This window comes from Sorex araneus, chromosome 2 (assembly GCF_027595985.1).
Source record: "Sorex araneus isolate mSorAra2 chromosome 2, mSorAra2.pri, whole genome shotgun sequence".
Classification (NCBI taxonomy): domain Eukaryota; kingdom Metazoa; phylum Chordata; class Mammalia; order Eulipotyphla; family Soricidae; genus Sorex; species Sorex araneus.
In genome coordinates, this window is record NC_073303.1 from 207,141,103 (window position 1) to 207,165,051 (window position 23,949).

At 54.5% G+C, this 23,949-nt stretch overlaps 1 protein-coding gene across 3 annotated transcripts; it reads left to right on the top strand.

The window, feature by feature from the left end:
- Window positions 1-116: 116 nt before the first annotated feature.
- PTPN18 (protein tyrosine phosphatase non-receptor type 18) lies at window positions 117-23,219 on the top strand. 3 transcript variants are annotated; one of them, XR_008628695.1, is made up of 16 exons: window positions 117-272; window positions 3,447-3,555; window positions 3,773-3,849; window positions 3,926-4,021; window positions 4,126-4,164; window positions 15,004-15,072; window positions 15,866-15,928; window positions 16,119-16,261; window positions 16,732-16,798; window positions 16,891-16,968; window positions 17,052-17,141; window positions 17,297-17,385; window positions 18,061-18,260; window positions 18,841-18,915; window positions 19,128-21,443; window positions 21,490-23,219. XR_008628695.1 is itself a non-coding variant. In XM_055129577.1 (15 exons), the coding sequence occupies exons 1-15, from the start codon at window positions 180-182 to the stop codon at window positions 19,193-19,195; spliced, it is 1,356 nt and encodes a 451-aa protein (XP_054985552.1). In that variant the 5' UTR covers window positions 117-179; the 3' UTR covers window positions 19,196-23,219. The 3 variants fall into 3 exon arrangements, 2 of the variants coding, with proteins under 2 accessions (XP_054985552.1, XP_054985553.1); XM_055129577.1 differs by having other exon boundaries at window positions 19,128-23,219; XM_055129578.1 differs by lacking the exon at window positions 16,732-16,798 and having other exon boundaries at window positions 16,119-16,274; window positions 19,128-23,219.
- The last annotated feature ends 730 nt before the right edge of the window (window positions 23,220-23,949 follow it).

The following is a 23,949-nucleotide window of genomic DNA, read 5'->3' on the forward strand; positions in this document are numbered from 1 at the left end:
CCGGCCCGGGCCGTGGGTGGGGCCAGGCGGCGCCCCGCGCCTTATTGGCTGGCCGCCCCGCCGCTCTGCGCTGCCATTGGCCTCCCCGGCCGGGGGCGGGGCCGGGCGGCGGGCGCTGTCCGCGGGGCTCGGACGCGTCCAGACCGGCCGGGGCCGCGGCGGACCTCGCGGGCGGCGCCATGAGCCGCAGCCTGGACGCGGCGCGGAGGTTCCTGGACTCGCTGGCGGCCCGGGGCGGCCGGGAGGGGACGGTCCTCGCGGGCGAGTTCAGCGTGAGTGTGAGAGGGCTGCAGGGGCTGGGTGCCCTGCTCTCCCCGCCCGCCCTGCTGCCCGCTCTGCTGCCCGCCCTGCTGCCCGCTCCTGCCCCGCGCCGGCCCCTCTGTCCGTCCCCTCTGTCCGTCCCCTCTGTCCGATCCCTCTGCCCCTCCCCTCTGTCCCTCCCCTCTGTCCGGCCCCCCTGCCCGTCCCCTCTGCCCGTCCCCTCTGCCCGGCCCCTCTGCCCGGCCCCTCTGTCCGGCCCCTCTGCCCGGCCCCTCTGTCCGGCCCCTCTGTCCGGCCCCTCTGCCCGTCCCCTCTGTCCGTCCCCTCTGTCCGATCCCTCTGCCCGTCCCCCTGCCCGTCCCCTCTGCCCGGCCCCTCTGCCCGCCCCTCTGCCCGCCCCTCTGTCTGTCCCCTCTGCCCGTCCGTCCCCTCTGTCCGATCCCTCTGCCCGCCCCCCCTGCCCGTCCCCTCTGTCCATCCTGCCCGCGCACCCGCCCGCAGCTTCCCGCAGCAGGAGCCGAGCCCAGAGCCTGCTGCAGCGCGAGGGTCGGTCCCGGCCCTCCCGGGCGCTGACCCGGGTCTCCTGCCCGACAGGTGAAGCTGCAGCCGGCCTCGAGCTCTCCCTTTGCAGGGAGCCTTAGCGCTGGTGCTTGGACTGACTCCGGCTCTGTGCTCCCTTTGCAGGGAGCCTTAGCGCTGGTGCTTGGACTGACTCCGGCTCTGTGCTCCCTTTGCAAGAGCCCTTAGCGCTGGTGCTCGGACTGACTCCGGCTCTGTGCACCCTTTGCAGGGAGCCCTTAGTGCTGGTGCTCGGACTGACTCCGGCTCTGTGCTCCCTTTGCAGGGAGCCTTAGCGCTGTGCTCCTGCTGATTCCGGCTCTGTGCTTGGGGGTCACTACTGATGGGCCGGGGACCCTGTCCGGTTCCCGGGATTGAACTCTGGCTGGCCGCGTGCGAGGCCAGCGCCCTGCCCTCTGTCCTGGGGCGGGCCCAGGGTCGGAGATTTTGGACGTTACCGTGGGCTTGTGCATCCCCCGTTCCAGGAACGTTAATTCCGAGCTCTAGGCGTCTCATCTTACCCGTGGTGGGACGTTTTAAATAGAGCTAATGTAAAGCTATAGAGAAGTACTACGCAGGTAGGAAAACAAAATACATGGTGATGTTAAATTTAGAAATATGTGATATGATATAAATTAGTTTATATCATATCATTATATATTAGTTTATATCATATAATTAATGATAGAAGTTAATTATAAAAATATAAATTAATGTGATGAATGGGCTGGAGCGATAGCACAGCGGGTAGGCGTTTGCCTTGCACGTGGCTGACCCGAGTTCAACTCCTCCGTCCCTCTCGGAGAGCCCAGCAAGCTACCGAGAGTATCTCGCCCGCACGGCAGAGCCTGGCAAGCTACCTGTGGCGTATTGGATATACCAAAGACAGTCACAATAAGTCTCACAATGGAGACGTTACTGGTGTCCGCTCGAGCAAATCAATGGACGACAGTGATACAGTTTGATGAATATATGTAAATTTTAATCATTAAGAGTAATAAAATAGATAGCCAAATCTGACATTTTATTTAACAAATATAAAAATATACTGAATATATAGGAATAAAAATGTCTAAGATTTTGTGAATAATAATGAGATTTTATGAAGAGTCTTAGGCATCTAAGGGTGGTGGGACACAGGGCCTTTGAATACCTGTCAATACCATAAACATTAACATCACAGTGTACCTAAGTTATAGTTTTATTATAACCACATTACATAATAAAAATATCTAAGGGGCTGGATAGCACAGTGGGGAGGGTGTTTGCTTTGCACACGGCTCTTTCCAGGTTTGATTCCCAGCATCCCATATGGTCCCCTGAGCACCTCCAAGAGTAATTCCTGAGTGCAGAGCCAGGAGTAACCCCTGTGCATCACTGGGTGTGACCCAAAAAAGCAAAAAATGAACAACAACAACAACAACAACAACAACAACAACTAAATCTGAACATACATAGATTATAATTTATACAATAAGCATGTAACCTTATAGAAAGCAAGTGCATGTAAACTTATAGTATAAAATAATCTCAAGAAGCATAAGTCAGTACGTTTCAAAGTAAATATAAGGTAATAGATTAAATGGATGAAGCAGGGACCAGGGAGATAGTGGAGCTGGCAGTGCAGTTGCCTTGCCCATGGTTTGATGCCCTGTGCCCCCTGTGGCTCCCTGGGTACCACCAGGAGTGATTCCTGAGCACAGAGCCAGGAGTAAGAAAAGGAGTAGCAAAACAAGCCAACAACAATGTGTAAAGTTAAATAACTTGCACATACAAAAATAGACACCTTAGCCTAGTAGGAAATGGTAATGAACGAAAAGTAAGTGACGTACACGGCATGGAAATTCTCACGGTCAAGGTAAAGATACATCTAACACCCACGTGGCATGCGATCCTCTCAGTTCAGGCTTCTGTCCAGCCCGGGACAGCGGGCAGTGTTGTGACCCCTTTGTGCTGGCCGGGGGGTGGCTGTGACCACAGTCCTGGAGGCCACCGTAGTCGCTGGACTTCTCGGAGCCTCAGTTTCCCTGTCAGTAGAGTGGCAACATCGGCACACCTGGGGCTAGAGATGGCTGAGCTCAGGAGGGCGCTTAGAGTCGCGACGCGCCCAATGGCGAGGAGTGTGGTGGCACCCAGGGGACAGTGGACACCGATGACTCATGACAGTGAGCAGCAGTGAAGTACCCGGAGTCTTGTTCCATTAGTAATATTGGGACACATTGTATCACACGTGTGTATCCCAGTGTTGTGTCACACATGTACGGTACATGAAAGTGTCATATGGCCCTGTTGTGTTAATACGGGCGCCACCATACAGTGCCGAATGGCCGAGTGTACCCGAGGGGGACGCTGGGAGGCTCGGGTTCCGCTTGGCCGTGCCCGTGCTGCCCCCGCCTCCTCACTCACAGCAAGCGAGTCAGCGCCGCTGTCCACGGTGCAGGGGCCTGGTCCCCCCCGCCCCAGTGGCCCCTGAACTCGGAGCTGACACGGAGAAAGTGCTCTGAGCCACGCTGGGCACTGCACTCGGACAGGCGTCTGCTCCACCCCGCACGGGCCTGTGCCTTGCGCTCGGCCTCAGTGTCCCGGCGCTGACCGGGGCCTCTCTTCCTCTCCCCTGCCGCCCCCAGGACATCCGGGCCCACTCGGCCTCCTGGAAGACGGACCTGGCGTGCTCCACGGAGGCAGGCAGTAGGCCTGAGAACGTGAGCAAGAACCGCTACAAAGACGTGCTCCCGTGTAAGTGCTGCACGCCCCCCCACCCGCACGGGACCGTGGGCATGGCCGTGGGTCCGTGTCGTCACTGTATCCCGGCCCTGGCCCTCCCAGGGTCTCGGTGACCACATCCCGCCCCAGCCCCCTCCCCCGCCCTCCCCCACGCTGCCGAGAAGCCTCCTTCCTGCGGCCCCGGTGACCGTCCCCGCCAACCCCTGCTCCTTCCTTCTCCCCCCGGCAGACGATCAGACCCGCGTGACCCTCTCCTTGCTCCAGGAGGAGGGACACGGCGACTACATCAATGGCAACTTCATCCGGGTCAGGGGGCAGCCCGGGGATGGGGGCTTGGGGGGGGGGCCGAGGGAGGCTGTGGCAGTAAGGTCGGCTTTCACAGGGCACAGACGGAAGGCAGGCCTACATCGCCACCCAGGGCCCCCTGCCTCACACCTTGCTGGACTTCTGGCGCCTGGTCTGGGAGTATGGGGTCAAGGTCAGCTGCGGGAGGGGCAGGCGGGACAGCTTTCGGGGGCCCGTGCCGCCCTGTTGCCCCCCTAACCCAAGCCCCCGCCCTCTTTCCTTACCTCTCTTGTCCAGGTCATCCTGATGGCATGTCGAGAGGTGGAGAACGGGCGGGTAGGTGTCCCCAGCCCCTAGAGGTGGGCGGGGCTCTGGCCTCCCCCCCGCCCCCCCCACGTCCTGGCGGCAGTCTTTGAGAGACCCCACTTGGCTCTGTTACTCATCTCTCTGTTGACTTTCCCCTTGTACTCTTCCTGCCGGCGTTGGCAGCCTTCCTGCTGGTCCTGCAGCCCCATGCTCCGGCCTTCACTTCCAGCTCTTGGTTTTCTTGCATTTGCGCCACCCTGACGGCTCTCGCCTGGCTGTCACCCTGGCCGGGACTGCTCTGCCCTGGCTCTGTGCAGGGGCTTCTCCCCGGCCTCGGGCCCCTCTCCCCGGCTCGGCCAGGTCTGGACTCAGGAGGTCTTTGTTTGCCACGTTTATGAGCCACGGTGAAATCGCACAGTTATTCCTGGCTAAGCGTGCATTGTTTCAACACGGGTCCCCCCACCGGTCCCGGCTTCCTCCACCAGCTTCTCCCCCTGCCCCGCCTCTGCCTCCCACCCTCCAGCCTGCCTCTCTGAGGGGCACTTCTTGAAACACTTAAGTTTCTGCCCGGTGGTTCGCTGCACTGTTGCCGAGAGGGTTTCGTACAAACACTCGACTGTCTTTCAGCACCACCTTCTCTTTCCGTGTGGTCTTCCCGCCCCCCGTAGTCACTCCCCTCCCCGTCTGACCCCAGGCCCCTCAGGTGGTCTGCTTCCTGCTGAATGCCTGTTCTCCTGTTCTCTGGGCACTCGTTATTCCAACTGTCTCTGTGCATCCATTATTCCCCCAGTGTGCTTCCTTGGACCCTGCATGTGAGAGGCATCACTGTGTCACTTGGCATCCCGTTGCTCATCGATTTGCTTGATGAGACGGATCGTGCTGACGTCCTTCGCTGAACACAGTTCTCTCCAGGGCCCTCTGTGCAGCAGCAAGCTGCACTGCTTTACATTTTCTGCTGGCCGAGTAATACTCCTCGTATAGATGTGCCACAGACTCTTTATCTAGACATCTATTCCTGGGCACTCGGGTTGTTTCCAGATTTTGGTTGTTGTGGATAGCCAGGCTGCAAGGAACATAGGGCCACCAGTGTCTTTTCTCCGTTTTGTGTCTGGGCCGTTGGGGTATATTCTGAGAAGTGGGTTTGCTGAGGAACTGAATTTCCATTTGACTCTTTATAATTCCCTTCTCAGACCTTACTGGATCTCAGATCATTTGGGCTTACCTCTCTGTCTGGACTCAGAAGGTCTTTGTTTGTCTGTGTCTCTCTGCCTCTGTCTCTGTCTCTGTGTCTCTCTGTCTGTCTCTGTCTGTCTCTGTCTGTCTCTCTCTGTCTCTTTCTCTTACATCAGGTAGCTGGGCACGGCTGTACAGACGTCAGCTGGCTTCTAACCCACCCACCTTGGCCGGGAACTTCCACAGGTGCTTGCTGAGGCCCCGCCCTTAACTTACACCTGGTGATTGATCTTGGGGCTTGTTCCTTGTGGTGCTCGCACACATTTCTTTTTGTCTACATGTTCTCTCAGTTGCTGAGAGAAGAGCGTTGAGATTTCCAACTATCCAATAATTGCCAACTAGGACATATTTGTCAGTAGTATTATTCCAGTCTTATTACTCTCATTTTTGGGATCTGCTTTGCTTAAAAAAAAAAAAAAAAGGGGGCTGGAGAGATAGCACAGCGGGTAGGGCGTTTGCCTTGCACGCGGCCGACCCGGGTTCAAATCCCAGCATCCCATATGGTCCCCTGAGCACGGCCAGGGGTAATTCCTGAGTGCAGAGCCAGGAGTAACCACTGTGCATCGCCAGGTGTGACCCAAAAAGCAAAAAAAAAAAAAAAAAAAAAAAGAAGAAGGTGTATGGAAAACTCCCACAGACAGATCTGTCTACTTCGTCTTTTAGTTCTGTCAGTTTTTGCTTTAGGTATCTTAGAACTGTGAGTCCACACACAGGATTGTGTCCTGCTGATTGATCCCTTGAATAATCCAGAATGTTCCCCTTTATCTCTGGTAATATTTTTTTCTGCAGTATACTCTGATACTAATATAGCAATTTAAATTTCTTAAAATTAGGGTTTGCATGATGTATCTTATCACTCTTTTGCTTTTTAATCTGTGTTTATTTTTGTTTTAATGTAGTTGGTTTTTTGTTTCTGTTTTGGCTGTTGGGCTACACTCAGCAGTGCTCAGGACTTACCTCTAGCTGTGTGTACAGGGGTCCTTCCCGGTGGGCTTGGGTGCTGAGCTTCAAACCTGGGTTGATCACGGGCCAGGCAAATGCCAATACCCCCGAGACCATCACTCCAGCCCCTAATTTAGTTTTGAATTAAGTTAACTTGTGTTGGTGACGAAGCAGGCTGAGCTGTGGTGGGCGGGGGAGAAGGGGGCCAGGGACAGCTCCGAAGCTCTCCCTCCCTCCCTCTCTCTCTCACGTCTGGTGGCTGGAGCAAGGGTGTGCGGGCGTGCCACCCGCCGTGGGTGCACAGACCCACCATTTGCGACGTCTGTGGCCCCACAGATCGAGGCTAAGCCGCCTCTCGGCATTGAACTTGGAGATGTGCCTCTCCTGGCTGCGGGGACCCTGCGCCTGGCCCGTGCCCAGCCTCCAGCCTTTGCTCCTGGTTCTGCGTTTAGGGTGGATGCATGTGGCGGCCCAGCCGGTGTGGCCGGGGCAATGCCCTGGGGCTTTCCAGAGCTCCCGTATCTCGGTGTAGAACCTGAGATTGGGGCCGGCGTGAGGGCAGATAGGAATGTGCACGCCCGGTGCTGTCCCCGAGGTCCCCGAGAGTAACCCGCCCAGACCACGGGCTGCCAACTCCACGGAGGCCGCCGAGAGCAGCCACTGCGCACTGTCCCCGAGGCACCACGCATGCGTTCCATGTTTTTATTGTTGGAGCTCGTGTGTGTGTGTGTGTGTGTGTGTGTATGCACGTGCACTCTTGTGTCTGTGCTCAGAGGCCACTTCTGGCAGTGTTCGGGAGTTGAACTGGGCTCAGTCGTGTGCAAGACAAGTGACTTCACCCCTGTACTAGCTTTCTGATTTCTATATTTTAATTTGAAACTAAATTTTTTTCTGGTGTGGCAACTGAGGGTCACGCAAACCATGCCCTAGGTGTCGTCATCGCCTTCTTCCTCCCCCTCCCCCCTCCTCCTTCTCTTCCTTCTTCTCTCTCTCCCCCGGGCTCTGTCTGGGCTCCTGGTTGGGCTCAGGGGACCATATGGGGTGCTGGGGATCGAAGCTGCGTCAGCTGCATGTAACGCGAATGCCCTTCCCACGGAACTGCTCTCCTGAATTCACTTGTTTGGATTGACCTGTTGATTCCCTTTTCTTCCCTCTGTTGTTGTGTTCCAGTGACTGTGGGCTGCGAGCACTCCCTGTGACGCAGTCTTGGGAGCAGTGCTCGGATGGGTTTCACGTTTGTCACCCTCACTTCAGTGGCACTCCCAGCGTTGCCAGGCCAGTGTGTGCGGGATGGTTCTGTGTTCGGGCACAGTGGTGCCGGGGCACCGGGGCCTCTCCTGACGGCACTGGGTAGATCATGTTGTTTCAGGCATCCAACTCCGGGTGTCACACATGCTTGACGTTTGCGTCACCATTCGCACTGTCTCCCAGGACCTTGTCCTATTTGTTTGTTTGTTTGCTTGTTTTTGCTTTTTTGGGTCACACCTGGCGATGCACAGGGGTTGCTCCTGGCTCATGCGCTCAGGAATTACCCCTGGCGGTGCTCTTATGGGATGCAAAGAGAAAGCAAGATGGTCGCTTTCAGCAGCGTGGCTGATGGTTGCACGAAACCCAGGTCTCCACCAAAGGCAGAGGCTGCCGAGCTGGACACAGCGCTGAGCCTCGGAGAAGCCGCCTCCAAGAAACTCACCCTAAGAACAATAATGAGGGGCTGGAGCAACAGCACAACCCGTTGTGCTTTACCCGGTTTGGCTCTTTCTGTCTGTTTCTTAGAGTGGGTGTGTCACCTCCCTGCGGTGCTGGAAGCAACGGAGAGACTGTAGGAGCCTCTGAGGCGCTGTGGGCTCTTACGGGAAAGGTAGATGTTCAGGGGGTGCTGAATGATCTTCCTTCCTTCCTTCCTTCCTTCCTTCCTTCCTTCCTTCCTTCCTTCCTTCCTTCCTTCCTTCCTTCCTTCCTTCCTTCCTTCCTTCCTTCCTTCCTTCCTTCCTTCCTTCCTTCCCTTCCTTCCTTCCTTTCTTCCTCCCTTCTTCCCTCCCTCCTTCCATCCCTCCCTCTCTTCCTTCCTTCCTCCCTTCTTCCCTCCCTCCTTCTGTCCCTCTGTCCCTCCCTTCCTTCTCTCTTTTTCTCTCTCTCTCACTCTTTCTTGGAGCAGTAGGAAAGTAAGTTCTTTGATGAATCCTGAAATTTTTTGAGGGGGTCACACCCAGCGATGCACAGGGGTTTCTCCTGGCTCTGCACTCAGGAATCACTCCTGGCAGTGCTTGGGGCACCCTATGGGATGCTGGGAATCGAACCCAGGTTGGCCGCATGCAAGGCAAATGCCCTCCCCGCTGTACTATCACTCTGGCACCGAATCCTGAGATTCTTTTCTTCAAAAGAAACCTTTTCTTTCAGACTAAGAATTCTGGGGGTTGGAGAGTTAGGATAGCGGGTCGGGCACTTCCTTGCATGCAGCTGAACAGGTTTGATCCCTGGCACCCTCTATGGTCCCCCGAGCCCACCAGGAGTGATTCTTGAACACTGCCAGGTGCGACCCCATAACAAACAACAAAGGGACTTATAAATTCACTCATAGTCATCATTTATTTACTAGTTCTACAACTCTGCATTATTTACTTATTTGGAGGGCTTTAGGGCTTATAATATATATATATATATATATATTAACTTATAATCTACAAATACCATTTTATATAAAATGTGACAGTGCTCAGGGTATTGTGAGCCCAGGCCTCAGGCACACACCAGCTCTACCTTTTCGTGAAAGTCCTATGGATGTAAGCCCTTTATCAGTACATGATTTACAAATATTTTTCTCATTCCGTGGGTTATCTTTTTTATTTCCTTGATAAAATCCTTTGGAGCAATTTTCTAAACTTGAGAATTTGAGGGTTTTTTTTGGGGGGGTCACACCCTGCTATGCTCAGGGGTCACTCCTGGCTCTGTACTCAGGAATCACCCCTGACAGTGCTCAGGGGACCATATGGGATGCTGGGAATCAAACCCGGGTCAGCCGCGTGCAAGGCAAACGCCCTACCTGCCATGCTATGGCTCCAGCCCCCACATGTGATTCTTGAGCACAGAATCAGGAGTTAGCCCTGAGCACTGCAGCTATGGTCCAAAACAAAACAAAAATTCTTGTTTTATTCATTGATTTGTTTGTCTTTCTTATGCCAGTACTAAATGATTTTCATTATTGTACAGTAGGAACAAATTCTCAGTTATGAAGTGTGAACCCTCCAGATTGGCTCATACCTTTCTCAGGATTATTTTTATTACTCTGGGTCACTTGATTGCAGAAAAGTATTCCTAGTAGTAAGCATAACTTCTTTTGTTTACAAAGATTTTTTGTGTGTGTGGTAGGAGAATAGGGGTTAAGGTACTTACCTTAGACATTGCTGACCTTGGATTGAGCCCTGGAAATGCCAGGTGTGACCCCAGACCAAAATAAATGATAAATACAAGACCTTTATTTTTAAAAAAATTTTATAAAGTAGTTCACAATATTTGGTTACATTTAATACTCGAGCACCAGTCCCACCACCATATTTCGGGTGTTTCCATCCCGAACCCTGTTCCCTGCCCCAAAGCAGAACTGAAATAATATATTTCCCTCGACGATAGGTTGCCTCCTACTTTGAACTCCACCAAATGTGGTGCACTGCTCTTGGAGTATGGGTAGGGTGTGTTCTATGAAGTGTCGCGGCCACAAATGTGGCAGTCCCGGAAAAGCTTCATTCATGGGTGAGGCTTGGCCCAAGCATGTGGAAAGTGACTGTGAGGTGGGAGGTTTACTGGGGTTTTTTTGGTGGTGGAATATGGGCACTGGTGAAAGGACGGGTGTTTGAGCATTGTACAACTGAGACATAAGCCTGAGAACTTTCTAACTTTCCACGTGGTGATTTTTTCTACTTTATTTTTTTACCTTATTTAATAAGATAAATAAAAAAATTATATCAGTATAAAAAAAAGATTTGAACCCTAAAAAGAAAAAGAAAAAAGAAAGTGACTGTGAGCAGGGCCACAGTTGAGTTTTGGAGGTTTTCGGCTGCCGGGGCTAGGTCCCTTGGGGCGGGGAGTGGTCTCACCCGCCCCCCTTTGGGGTGCCTGAGTGAAGCAACCTGGCACCGTGTCTGGTGACATGGTCATGGTGGCATTGTTGTGGCGAGCATCATGTTGCTCCCTTCCAGGAGAGAAGGACGTGTGATCTGGATGGTGACCAATGACGTGATTATCTGGCGCCAGCCAGGGGTGGCTTATGGGCGTGACTGCTGAGTTGCCGGAGACAGGGGGGTACAGGCAGAGGAACTCTGTTCCGTTCGGTACCGTTGAACCCAGAGTTCTCAGTGAAAGACCTTTGTGTAAAGCTTGGCTCTTGGCCTGAAATTGGATTTCTCTTTTGTTTGTTTGTTTTTAGACCACACCCAGGTCTTACTCCTGGCTCTGCACTCGGGGATCACTTGTGATGGGCTTTGGGGACCCTATGGGGGTGCTGGGGATTGAGCCTGGGTGGGCCATGTACAGGACCAATGCCCTAACCACTGTACCGTCCCTCTGACCCCAGAAACTGGAGTCCTGAGAAGACTAGCCCAGGTCTTTCTGTGACGCCTGTCTTTGGGAACCTGGAGTTTTGTACACCCCAAGAGAAAGTGCCTATAGACCATAGAGGGCATCCCGGTAAAAATCCTGTGCTGAGTCTGTAGTGAGCTTTCCTGTGGGTATTTCACTCACGTGACCGAAATTCATGGTTGGGGAATTAAGCACTGCCCACTCGGCCCCTCTGGGCGGTCTTTTTCCCTGCAGACTCTCCTCCTCTTGTCTTTCCTCCTTCCTGCTTTATTTTTTGTTGTCTCGGGCCACGTGTGGCAGGACTTGGCCTAGCGTGTACCTGCAGTGCAGGGCTGGGTGCAGGGAGGTTACAGCTTGGGGCTGGAACTTCTGCCTACTTCTTTTTTTTTTTTTTTTTTTTTTTTTCTTTTTGGATCACAGCCAGCGATGCACAGGGGTTACTCTTGGCTCTGCACTCAGGAATTATCCCTGGTGGTGCTCCGGGGACTATATGGGATGCTGGGAATCAAACTTGGGTTGGCCGCCTGCAAGGCAAACACCCTACCCGCCGTGCTATCGCTCCAGCCCCACTTCTGCCTACTTCTGATTCTAGTTTATTTTATTTATCTTTGCTTTTTGGGTCACACCCAGCGATGCTCAGGGATTACTCCTGGCTCTGCACTCAGGAATTACTCTTGGTGGTGCTTGGGGGACCATCTGAGATGCCGGGGATCGAAGGTCGAAGGTTGGCTGAGTGCAAGGCAAACACCCTACCTGCTGTACTGTTACTCTGGCCCCACCTTTTGCTGATTTTAATCTTTACATTTACACTGTAATTTATTATAGCCCAAAGCACAACTCTGTGAAATTCTGTGCGGCTTCCTAGCAAATCCCCAAACCTGAGGGAAGTCCTTGGAGCCCATGAAACGTGTGTGGACCCACATTAGTGTTCATTGCCGCCTTCCAGGGCCATCTGGGATTGTGACAGGACGGTGCCAGATTTATATCTGGCGTATAAATGTCTCTGTGTGTGTGATATGTTTAAAATGTCATCTTTTCCTTGCTTTCCAACAGTTTGATCTTTCTTTATGACTTTCTTATATTCTTACTATGTTTGTTGATTGTCATTGATAGGTGGTTCATAGTTTCACCAAATCTGGAAATTTGGGAGTTGGGAGATATTACATGGTTAAGCAATCATGTTTATGTTTTCTTTTTTCATCATAGAGTATGTTTATAATGCTCATAAAACTATCTTTGAGTATATCTATAATACTTATAAAGCCTGTTTTGGAGATCTTTGCTTCTTTTTTTGTATTTTGGACCTTTTTGTTTGGTCTGATTTTTCTCCTATTTATGAGTTACATTTTCTTGCTTCTCCATATTATGTAGTAAATTTTTATTCGCTGCTGGATATTTTGAATTTTACACAGTTAAGTGTTGTGTTGCATTTTACTCTTTCTTTAAAGTGTGTTAAACTTTTCCTAAAAGCAGTTGTCACTTTTGGATGCTGGTCATTTATTTTTATTTATTTATTTTTTTTCTTTTTGGGTCACACCCAGCAATGCTCAGGGGTTACTCCTGGCTTTGCACTCAGGAATTTCTCCTGGCGGTGCTTGGGGGAACATATGGGATGCCGGGGATCGAACCCGGGTCGGTCGAGTGCAAGGCAAACGCCTTACCCGCTGTGCTATCGCTCCGGCCCCTGGATGTTGATCATTTAAAGAATATTTATAAGCTTATCTTTTTTTCTTTTCTTTTTTAAATTAATTAATTAATTTTTATGGAATCACGGGGAGCTATGCTTACAAAGCTTTCATGTTTGAGTTTTAGTCATACAATGATCGAACACCCATCCGTCCTCCATTGTAAATTTTCCACCACCAATGTCCCCAGTATCCCTCCCCCCTACCCGTTTCCCACCTCTCCCCCTGCCTCTATGGCAGACAGTTTCCCTCTTACTCTCTCTCTACTAATGGGCATTATAGTTTGCAACACAGATGCTGAGAGGCCATCCTGTTTGGTCCTTTATCTACTTTCAACACACATCTTCTATCCCGAGTGATCCCCCAATCATCATTGACTTAGTGATCCCTTCTCCATCCCAGCTGCCTTCTCCCTCAGTTTGTGAGACTGGCTTCCAACCATGGAGCAATCTTCCTGGCCCCGTTTCTACTGTTCTTCAGTGTTAGTCTCATATTATGTTACTTCAGTGGAAGGGCGTTTGCCTTGCATGCAGCCGACCCAGGTTGATTCCTCCGCCCCTTCTGGAGAGCCTGGCAAGCTACTGAGAGTATCTTGCCCATATGGCAGAGCCTGCAAGCTCCCCGTGGCGTATTCGATATGCCAAAAACAGTAACAACAAGTCTCATGATGGAGACGTCACTGGTGCCCGCTTGAGCAAATCGATGAGCAACAGGAGGACAGTGACAGTGACTATATTCCACAAATGAGTGCAGTCCTTCTGTGTCTGTCCCTCTCTTTCTGACTTACTTCACTTAGCATGATACTCTCCATGACCATCCACTTGAAAGCAAATTTCATGACTTTATCTTTCCTAATGGCTGCATAGTATTCCATTGTGTAAATGTACCAAAGTTTCTTTAACCAGTCGTCTGTTCTCAGGCGCTTGGGTTGTTTCCAGATTCTGGCTATTGTGAACAGTTATAAGCTTTTCTCAGGAAGTCCTATTGTAGTCTTTAGTTCTAAGACCTAGTTTTGTTCTACTTTTAATGTGTGTAAATCTACCTGGGTTCTCTAGTGAATGTCCCTTATCATCAGTCAGGTCTCTCCTTTCTTGCTGGAATCAGCGTCATTTCTGTTCCCCTGTGAGCTCTAGGAAATGACCGCCTCACTGATCCTTAATATTCTTTCAAGACTAGTGGGAACAGAAAGAAAGCTCAAAGGGCTCATGCTTTGCATGTGTGAAACCTGGCTGTGATCCCTGGCACCACACATGGCCCCTTGAGCACTGCTTGGAGGGACCCCCAAGAGCAGAATCGGAAATAGCCTCTGAGCACCACCAGATGTTGTCAAACATTTTTTTTATGGTCATTCTTGTCTGGCCTTATGGAAATCCATGTTACTTATCATCAGATTGTTATTCAGCTACACTCGAGGGGACTTTTTTTCTCTTGCTGACTTCCGGGGATTTTGCTTTGGTTGCATAACTCTGCTTTTCTGGACTTTGCCTTTCAAATTCTAACTGCTCGGCCTCCCTGGCTGTGATCCCCAGTGCCTCAACTCTGGGGTCGCCGGAGGCTCCCGACCCTGCATTTCGGCAAGGCACTAGGCAGGCAAGGCGATAGGGCTTTTGTTCTGTTGCATCGTGTGTGGCCCAGACTCTGAAAATAGTGAATCATGTATTTTGTCCAATTTTTTTTTCTTTTTGGGTCATACCCAGCAATGCACAGAGGTACTCCTGGCTCTGTACTAAGGAATTACTCCTGGCGGTGCTCAGGGATGCTGGGAATTGAACCCCGACTGGCCAAATGCCCCACCCGCTGTGCTATTGCTCCAGCCCCTTGTCCAATTTTTTTTTTTTTTTGGTTTTTGGGTCACACCTGGCGATGCACAGGGGTTACTCCTGGCTCTTCACTCAGGAATTACCCCTGGCGGTGCTCAGGGGACCATATGGGATGCTGGGATTAGAACCCGGGTCGGCCGCGTGCAAGGCAAATGCCCTACCTGCTGTGCTATCGCTCCAGCCTCCCCTTGTCCAATTTTTTTTTTTTTTTGCTTTTTGGGTCACACCTGGCGATGCTCAGGGGTCACTCCTGGCTCTGCATTCAGGAATTACCCCTGGCAGTACTCAGGGGACCATATGGGATGCTGGGAATCGAACCCGGGTCGGCCGTGTGCAAGGCAAGCGCCCTACCCGCTGTGCTATCGCTCCAGCCCCTTGTCCAATTTTTAAAAGCTGCTTTCAGGAGAATATTCTGGACTGCCTTCCTCTGCACATTGAGAAGCTCAAGTCTGTCTCTCCTGAATCTGTTTGTTTCTTCTGGCAAGGCTCTGCCAGCCGGCTCCTACTCCAGCTGTAGCTCCCCACAGAAGGTCCTGTGAACTGCGCACACGCCGCGCTGAAGCCGTGAAGGAAACGTCCCGTCTTCATGGTTGCCCTTTCCCTCTTGCCTTTTGCAGAAAAAATGTGAACGTTATTGGGCCCAAGCCCAGGAGCCGCTGCAGGTCGGGGGCTTCTGCATCAACCTGGTGAGCTGAAAAGAAACACAGACAAAAGCAGTGTCTTCTGGAGTCTTGGAGATTATCTGTCTCGTGAAATATTGAGCTGGTCTCAAAGGATCAATCATTTTCTTAGAGTTCACTCACACCGCTGGGAAGTGGTGGAGCATGCAAATAGAACTTGGTGTGCGTATTGCTTTTCCATTTTACTATGATGAGATGATGGTGATTTCTGAATGCCTGGTAAGGTTATGAAAATCTTCATTTCCTTCACCACTTCCAAAGAACTCGGGATCATCTTTCACCTCATAAATCATAAATTGATACTTAATGACTGTCATCCCGTTGCTCATCGATTTGTTCGAGCGGGCACCAGTAACATCTCTCATTGAGAGACTTATTGTTACTGTTTTTGGCATATCCAATACACACGGGGAGCTTGCCAGGCTCTGCCTGTGGGCTTGATACTCTCGGTAGCTTGCCGGGCTCTCCGAGAGGGGTGGAGGAATTGAACTTGGGTCGGCTGCGTGAAAGGCGAAAGCCCAACCGCTGTGCTATAGCTCCAGCCCTGAAACTTAATAGAGATGGTAAAACACAGGAAATAGTTTTTCACTGTACATGAGCTTATTTGGGTTTTTATCCTTTTTATCACATATCCCAGTCTCTCAAATGTTTTCTCTGTGAATAATGTGAGGGATGCTTTGGCTAAGTGAATTAAACAAATCTGTGGTTTGTTTGATCAGAAATGCTGTTTTCTATAAATGCATATTTCGGTGCCCAGGATCTGAGTACTTTTCTTTCCTTATTCCTTCTACCTGCTCAGACAGAAGAGACATGGCTGAATGTGGACATCATGCTCAGGACTCTGCAAGTGACCTTCCAGAAGGTACAGTGGGGAAGGTGAGGTCCCGGGAGGCTCCACGTGGGGGAGCGCAGTTTCCTGTCACTCTGTCACCTGGAAATAAGGGAAGGCGATGGTTCCAGCTCGGTCAGCCGCCCGTCTCACTCTCCTCTGCCCGTGGGGGTCAGCCGCCCGTGTCACTCTCCTCTCCCCGCTCTCTCCCTCCTGTGCTCAGGAGTCCCGCCGTGTGCACCAGCTGCAGTTTGTGTCCTGGCCAGACCGCGGGGTCCCCAGCCAGCCGGAGCACGTCCTTGCCATGGTGGAGAAAGCCCGCTGCCTGCAGGGCTCTGACCCCGCCCCCCTGTGCATCCACTGCAGGTTTAGGAAACAGGTTTCTGGGGAGGAGGGCGGGTGGTGAGACACGGGGGACTCCGAGGGGGAGGGAAGGTGGGGCGTGGCGGCGTGTGTCTGGGTGCCTGTCTGATCCGTGTGCCCGCTGGCCTGTCTCGCCTGCCCCGGTAGGAGCGCACGGTTGGTGCCTGAAAGTGTAAGCGACTACTAAGCCTTTCTTTAGGGCCAGAGAGGGAGTACGGCGGGCATGGCGCTTACCTTGCACACAGTTGGCCCAGATTTAGTGCCTCGCCTCCCACGTGGTCTTGCGGGTCCTGCGGGGAGGGACACCTGAGAGCAGACCCTGAGCACCACCAGGTGTGGCACGACCCACAAAACAAACAAACTAACAAAATGAAGTTTTCCTTTTAAATGACAATATGAGGATCCTGGGAGCTCAGGCGGGGCTGTGGGAGAGTCGCCCCGCCCTGACAGTCCCTTCTGCTCACGTCTGTCAGCGCCGGCTGTGGGCGGACTGGGGTCCTGTGCACCGTGGACTATGTGCGCCAGCTGGTCCTGACGCAGGTGTGGGGCTGCGGGGGCGGGGGGGCTGGGCACCGCTGGGATGGCCCCACCCCCATCGGCCCGAGGGTCTCACTGCCCCGTCTCTGCCACAGACAATCCCACCCAACTTCAGTCTCTTCGAAGTGGTCCTTGAGATGCGGAGGCAGCGGCCGGCTGTTGTCCAGACCGAGGTGAAGAGGGCACGGCGTCCCTGGGACCCAAGGACTCCCCCTCCCCTCCTGCCCCCCCTCCTGGACGCCCCCCTCCCTCGCAGGAGCAGTACCGGTTCCTGCACCAGGCGGTGACCCAGCTGTTCGACGCCGCGCTGCAGGAGGCCAGCCCCCGTTACCAGAACCTCCAGGTGGTACCCAGGCCCCTTCCCCGTGGGTCACCGGCCCTGGCTGCAGGGACGCCCCTATCGCTGTCCCCTATGCTCCTCCGCCCTCGCCACTCTAGGGTGACCCCGACAGGGCCCCGGTCCCCCTCCACGCATCACGTGCCTTCCCGCTGTCCCCCCAGAACTGCGCCCCGCACTACGAGGACATCAGCTCCCTGCACACTTCCCCGGCCCTTCTCCGCGCGCCCGACCTGCCCGGCGGAGTCCTCAGGTACCTCACCCCTCCCTCGTCCTGCCCTGCCGCCTCTCCCAGGCTGGCACTTCAGCAGCGGTCCCCCGCACGCGCCCCGCGCGCCCCCGGTCCTCGCGCCCTGGTGGTCGGGCGCCGAGGACGCAGAGGACCAGGCTCCGGGCAGAGGCTTCTCGCCCGCCCACGGCAGCTGTCTCTGCCGGGCCGTCTCTTCCTCTTCTTTAGACGCCACTTCCTCAAACGCTGGCACCCAGAGCCCGTCCCCCGGGTCCCCTGGGCGCCCTCCCTCCGGCGGCGGGTACCGGCCCCCGCCCGCCGGCCGCGCTCCAGGCCTGCCCCCCCCCCCCGGGTGCAGGAAGCAGCTTTGCACGCCGACTTCCTCCCCGCAGGGGCATCTCCGCGCCCCGGGCCCGGCACCCTCGGGTGCAGGAAGCAGCTGTGCGCGCCGACTTCCTCCCCGCAGGGGCATCTCCGCGCCCCAGCCCTGGGCCCGGCACCCTCGGGTGCAGTTAGCAGCTGTGCGCGCCGACTCCCCCCTGCAGGAGCGTCTCCGCGCCCCGGCCCCGGGCCCGGCACCCTCGGGCGCAGGAAGCGGCTGTGCGCGCCGACTCCCCCGCGCAGGGGCATCACCGCGCCCCGGGCCCCGGCATCCCCGGGTGCGGGAAGCGGCTGTGCGCGCTGACTCCCTCCCCGCAGGAGCGTCTCGGCGCCCCGGACTCCGGGCCCGGCCATGGCAGACACCTACGCGGTGGTGCAGAAGCGCGGGAGCGTCGGCGGGACGCGGGCGCGCGGCGGCGGGGACGGGGACGTGGACGCGCTCTACAGCCGGGTGGCGCGGCGCGCGCGGGACCCCCAGGCGCCGGCCGAGGACCCACCGGGGGCGCCGCCCGGCCGCGGTGAGTCCACGCGCTCTTCCTCCAGACCCCGACAGGGGACCCGCGTGGCGGGAGGTCCCCGCCGGAGTCCCACGGGGGCGGGCCCCATGACCCACCCGGGCCAGCATCCGGGCCCTGTGTCCCACCTGGGCTGACGCGGGGACCCCCTGACCCTTCCCTCCCCTAACCACCTGGTGCCCCAGGCCCTGGGAACATCCAGGCTTACGTTGTCCCCCGTCCCCAGGCCGGCCACACCCACAACCCATGAGAGCCCGCCTGCCGCCAGGCGTCCCTGCCCGGAAGGGAGCTCCCTGGACACCCCGAGCTCCCTGACCCGGCCCTGTGGTCCCCCGCCCATGCCCTGATCCCCCTGTCCCGGCCCTGTGTCCCCCATCCGGGCTCTGATCCCCCTGACCCGGCCCTGTGCCCCCCATCCGGGCTCTGATTCCCCTGACCCGGCCCTGTGTCCCCATCCGGGCTCTGATCCCCCTGTCCCGGCCCTGTGTCCCCCATCCGGGCTCTGATTCCCCCTGACCCGGCCCCGTGTCCCCCATCCCGGCTCTGATCCCCCTGACCCGGCCCTGTGGTCCCCTGTTCACAGCCGCCAGCACCCAGAGCCTGGCTGCGGGGGGCACTTATGAGGACGTGTCCGGCGGCGTGCACCCCGGCAATCTGGGTAAGTCCGACCCAGGCGACTTCCCCTGGGCCCCGGGAGCTCAGGGGTTCAGGGGTGGCAGCTGCGCGCACCCTCGCAGGCTGGGGGCGTGGCCGCGGCAGAGCAGAGCCGCGGTGCTGCGGGGGTGGGGGTGGGGGTGGCTTCTGCCTGCACTGCGCTGCCCCTCACCTCCCTTCTCCGTGACACCCATCCGCGGCCTTTTCCTCCCCCAGGTTTCAATGTGCGCATTGGAAAGCCCAAAGGGCCCCGTGACCCCCCTGCGGAGTGGACACGTATGTGAGCTGCTGGCCCCCAGCCCCTGCCGGCGGCTTCTCAGGGGGCGCCCGGACCGCCGCCCTCTGGCTGCCCGTGGGAACAAGGGTGTGAGCGGAATAAAGTTTCTTAGGGTGGGAACCCCTGCAGCGTCGCCCCCTGACTGCAGCGTTGAAGGTAGAGAGGCAGCTACCGAGAGGGCTGGCTTGCGGTGGAGAGTGGCGTCCCCCCCAACGGAGAGTGACCGCCTCCCCCAGACCACCCAGAGGCCGGGCTCGTGTGCGAGGTGGCTGCACGGATGAGTCCACCACCTTCGGTTCCATTCCAGGACCTGACTCTCCGCACAGGTCGAGACACACCCTAGATGAGCAGGTAGACAGCTCACACAAAGCTGATGGACGCTGCTGGACCACCAGCTGCACAGTGGGATACGGCCCTCAGCCAGGGGAAAGGGTGATTCCCTGGGATAGATCTCCAGCCCCCAGCACACTGACCCCGGGCCTCGCACACACAGCCCTGGAGCTGACAGGTGCACAGGCTGACAGCTTAGCAGGCAAGTGTGAGAATGACAGATTGCCTGACCCAGTGCACAGACCGGCAGACTGAGGCACTCCTGAGCCGGGGAAACAGTGCTCATCCTGGAGCACACGCCTGGTGTGTGGGGAGCCTGGCTCCCATCTCTCACATCATATGGTGTCCCCGAGCGTGAGTGCGTGTTCACAGAACGGTGGGTGCACACCGCGTGCTTTTGGTGGTCAGGAGCCGCTTCCCCACCCTGCCTGGCTGATGGCGATGGGCGGAGGAAGGAGCAAGCGAGGGCCAGGCCGGCTGGTGACTGTCACCGCTTATTCCAGTCTAGTCCCCCTCTGCCTCCTTCCAGTTTCACCCACTGCCCGAATTCCGTCTCCACACGCCCACTCTCATGGCCCGAGTTACAGAGCAGATCATGAAGAGTGTGTGTGTGTGTGTGTGTGTGTGTGTGTGTGTGTGTGTGTGTGTGTGTGTGGAGGGGGTAGCAACTAACACACAGGTGTGGTCATGCAATCAACAGATGTAAAGTTGTTTCCTCCTGGGGGAAGCTTCTAGGACAAACTCGCACCCACAAGGTGATCCGCCGAAGGGCGAAATACCACCTAGGGGTGTATTTCTCCGTGCCTTAGCCCATATCTGTTTAAACAGTCATTTTATTTATTTATTTATTTATTTTGCTTTTTGGGTCACACCCAGTGATGCACAGGGGTTACTCCTGGCTCATGCACTCAGGAATTACTCCTGGCGGTGCTCGGGGGACCATATGGGATGCTGGGAATCGAACCCGGGTCAGCCACGTGCAAAGCAAATGCCCTGCCCGCTGTGCTATTGCTCCAGTCCCTCCAGTAAGGACTTAAGGGAAAGAGAAAAAGCAATATTTCACTTGCATGGACAAAATCCAGAGCCCTTAGAAGAACCTGACCTGACAAGTCACAGGGTCTGACTTGGGGATATAGTGATAAACAGATGGGGGAAGCAGAGCACAGAGGAGAAGTTAAAGATAAACACAAAGGAATGAGAGTGCCTCAGGAGCACTGTGATGTGAGTAACCCAGGAAACCTAAACTTGCGGCAGAGGAGAAAGGACGAACCAGTGTTACACCTAAACTATTTAGAACCATAGTCCAACACATGAGGTGTTTTGGGAGCAACCCTAGAGCAACAAACTGAGAGTAGGCCCTGAGCACTGTGGGATGACCCTCCCCCACCACCCCACAGAGGCAGGGGGTGGGGAGGGGTGGGGGTGTCGAGAGGGATACTGGGAACATTGGTGGTGGAGAATGGGCACTGGTGGAGGGATGGGTACGCGATCATCGTTTGATTGAAACGTAATCACAAAAGCTTGTGAGTCTGTAACTGTATCTCAAGGTGATTCATTAAAATTTAAGAAAAGAAAGAAGGGGAAGAAGGGAGAGAAAGAGAGAACACGAGGTTCTCCAACAGTGGAGCGTACCCCTGCACACAGCCCAACGTCAGGTATCAAAGCATGGAAAGTACACATCTCCAGAGGGGAGACGTGGGTCACACGTGTGCTTGGGCACTACATTACATGACACAGGGCAGCATATGAGTGCTTCCTTTGTTCAAGTCAGCCTTTATCAGTTTCTCCCAAGCTCCCCTGCACGGGGCTTTCTGTTGCTAAGGGTCCTTGCCAAGGGGTAGGTAGAGTTGGGATTAATGGACGGTCTTTGAAATTCCTTTCTTGCTGCAGTTTCTCTAGTGGGGGACCAGTGGTCAGTGTCACAGGTTCTTAATCAGGCCTTAGTTTCTGTGTCCACAAGGTGGGTCCCAGGTTCTTATCAGGCCTTAGTTTCTATGTCCACAAGGTGGGTCCTGCCGGCCTTGGGGCTAAATTGGTTTCATTACTTCCCAAGAATTCCATTGCTATGGGCCCTTCCCTGTCACTGTCTACCTCCCTTCAATCCCTGGCGTCACATATGATCACATCTGAGCACATCCATGTGCTCGGCCGTCTGTGCGCCCTTCCTTTGTTCAAGGTGGCTTTTGTAGGGTTTCTCCAACCTGCCCCCTGTGGGCCTCTGCCTAGGTAAAAGTCTGTGGCTAAGGAGGTTGCCCAGGAGGGTAGGGCTGGGAGTGGTGATGGTCTTCTTTGAAATTCCTTTCCTGGCCTTTTGTTCCTGCTGGAGCTTCTCTGGGACAGGGTCTTTCAAGCCTTAGTTCCGGTTTTCTGCAAGGTTGGCTTTTGCAATTTCAGGGCTATTATTTCCCTGAAGAAATTTACTGCCGTAGCCTTGGGAGGGGCTTCCCTATCTGCTGCCTGCCTACATCGTATCTCCAAGGTGTGTCAGATTTAGGACTGGTGGCTTTATTACTTCCAGAAATGTCATTGCCATGACGTAACCTACCTGCCTACATCAGGGGCAGTGACCAGAGGTTCCCGAATGGCAGACTGCAGTGGGGATCACAGCTTCCTGTTTCCTGGACCAGGGTTGGGCTGTAACATTTTTTTTTTTTAATTAATCACTGTGAGATACAGTTACAGACTTACAAACTTTCGTGCTTACCTTTCAGTCATACAATGATGGAGTACCCATCCCTCCACCAGTGGCCATTCTCCACCACCACTATTCCCAGTATTTCCCCCTCCATCCTCCACCTCTGTGGCAGGCACATTCTCTTTTTCTCTCTCCTTTTGGGTGTTGTGGTTTGCAATACAGGTATCAAGCGGCCATCATGTTCGGTCTATAGTCTATTTTGCTATAACAGGTTAGCATGGAAATTTATTACATGTATCTTTGGGCAGAGAGTCTCTTGCCCGCACGCCTGGCTGTCTTCCCCGGGGCCCCTCGGAGGGGATGGGCTCCAGCTTCTCTCCCCACCCTGAGCAGAGCTCCCGGTGGCCGAAGACCACCGGAACCTAGCCACAGCCATGCTCGAGGCCCCTCTCCACACGTTCGGACAGGCCTCACGCATGAAGGTACCGGCAGAGGAACCCAGGTGTGTGTAATCCCATCAAGGGCCAATATCCAGAGACTTAAAAGCAAGCTCCCAGAAGTGATATCTTATAAGCGATATCTTGTAGCCTACTTCTCCCTCTGGGAGAAACTGGCAAGCTTCTGAGAGTTTCCTGCCCACATGGGACAGCCTTGCAAGCTTCCCATGGTGTATTCATATGTGAAAGCCAGTAACCAGCTGGATCCCATTCTCCTGACCCTGAAAGAGCCTCCAGTGCGACATCATTGGGAGGGCCTAGTCGAGATGGACTTCTAAGATCTCAAGGAAAGGATGAATGGAAAGGTTACTGAGCCCGCGCAAGAAATCAATGATTAACGGGATTTTGTGATCGTGATCATGATCTTTGGTTTTATACTTGATTTATAACATGTACTCTAAAGAGATAATGTTGTTTGTGGGTGGAAAAATTTAAAGATGTGTTAGAGTGTGGAGTCGACCATCCCTCACGGACAGAGAACAGGGCCGATAATGCAAATCACATAGCGAGGTCTATTGTTCCAGCTAGCTGGGGTTCAAGTGTCTGCCCGACGCAGTGAGCTTCAACAAGGACCCCAGGACTAGATTCAGCGAGTTCTTATGCTTTCATTTTGGCAAGTCAGCATTACTCAGCAAATCTCTATTACCTACAGAGTACACGTCTATTTTGTTGTTATTGTTTTGGCCCGCAACATCCAGCCCACCTCCTGACAGCTACATTCAGGAGACCGAATCTTATCCCAGAGATGCCATCTTGGACAACAGCATCTGGTTTTCCTGCTGTTCTTGTTCCTGGAAGAAGCCTAGGTCGCTCAGAAGGCCACAGAGCCTGTCATGGCGGCTTAGCTGGCCCTAACAGATGCTCGCCCTTCTGCACTTTGGGTGGACCTCCCTGTTCCATGCTGAAAAAACCTCCCTGCAGCCGTACTGGTGCATAGCTGTGACGTACATGCCCTGCCTTCTCGGCTATTGATGAAGTCAGGTAAACTAGGGAGGAGGCCAGTGGAATTCCTGGGAAGTAAGAACCACCTAGCCCAAAGGCCATCGGGACCCATAGCCTGAGGAGGCCTTTACCTGGAGGTAGCCCACACCAGAGAAGGCTGGGACCACCCTCAACATGAAGCTCCAGCAGGAACAGAGGTCAAGAAAAGGCGCTTCAAAGGACAACATCGCACTCTAGCCCCTGGCAGGAACCCGAGCAAAAGGACTCATCTCCATGGGCGTGTTAGAGAAACCCTCGGAGAGTTAACTTGGAACAGAGGAAGTGTGTGCATATGCTACTGGAGCCTGTGTGCTGCCT

Excerpts from the sequence above, each read along its gene's own strand:
- PTPN18 (XM_055129577.1), top strand. The coding sequence starts at position 180 with ATGAGCCGCAGCCTGGACGCGGCGCGGAGGTTCCTGGACTCGCTGGCG. Across the intron at positions 273-3,446 it reads TCCTCGCGGGCGAGTTCAGC|GACATCCGGGCCCACTCGGC; the intron begins GTGAGTGTGAGA and ends TGCCGCCCCCAG. Across the intron at positions 16,262-16,731 it reads CCCCTGTGCATCCACTGCAG|CGCCGGCTGTGGGCGGACTG; the intron begins GTTTAGGAAACA and ends CACGTCTGTCAG.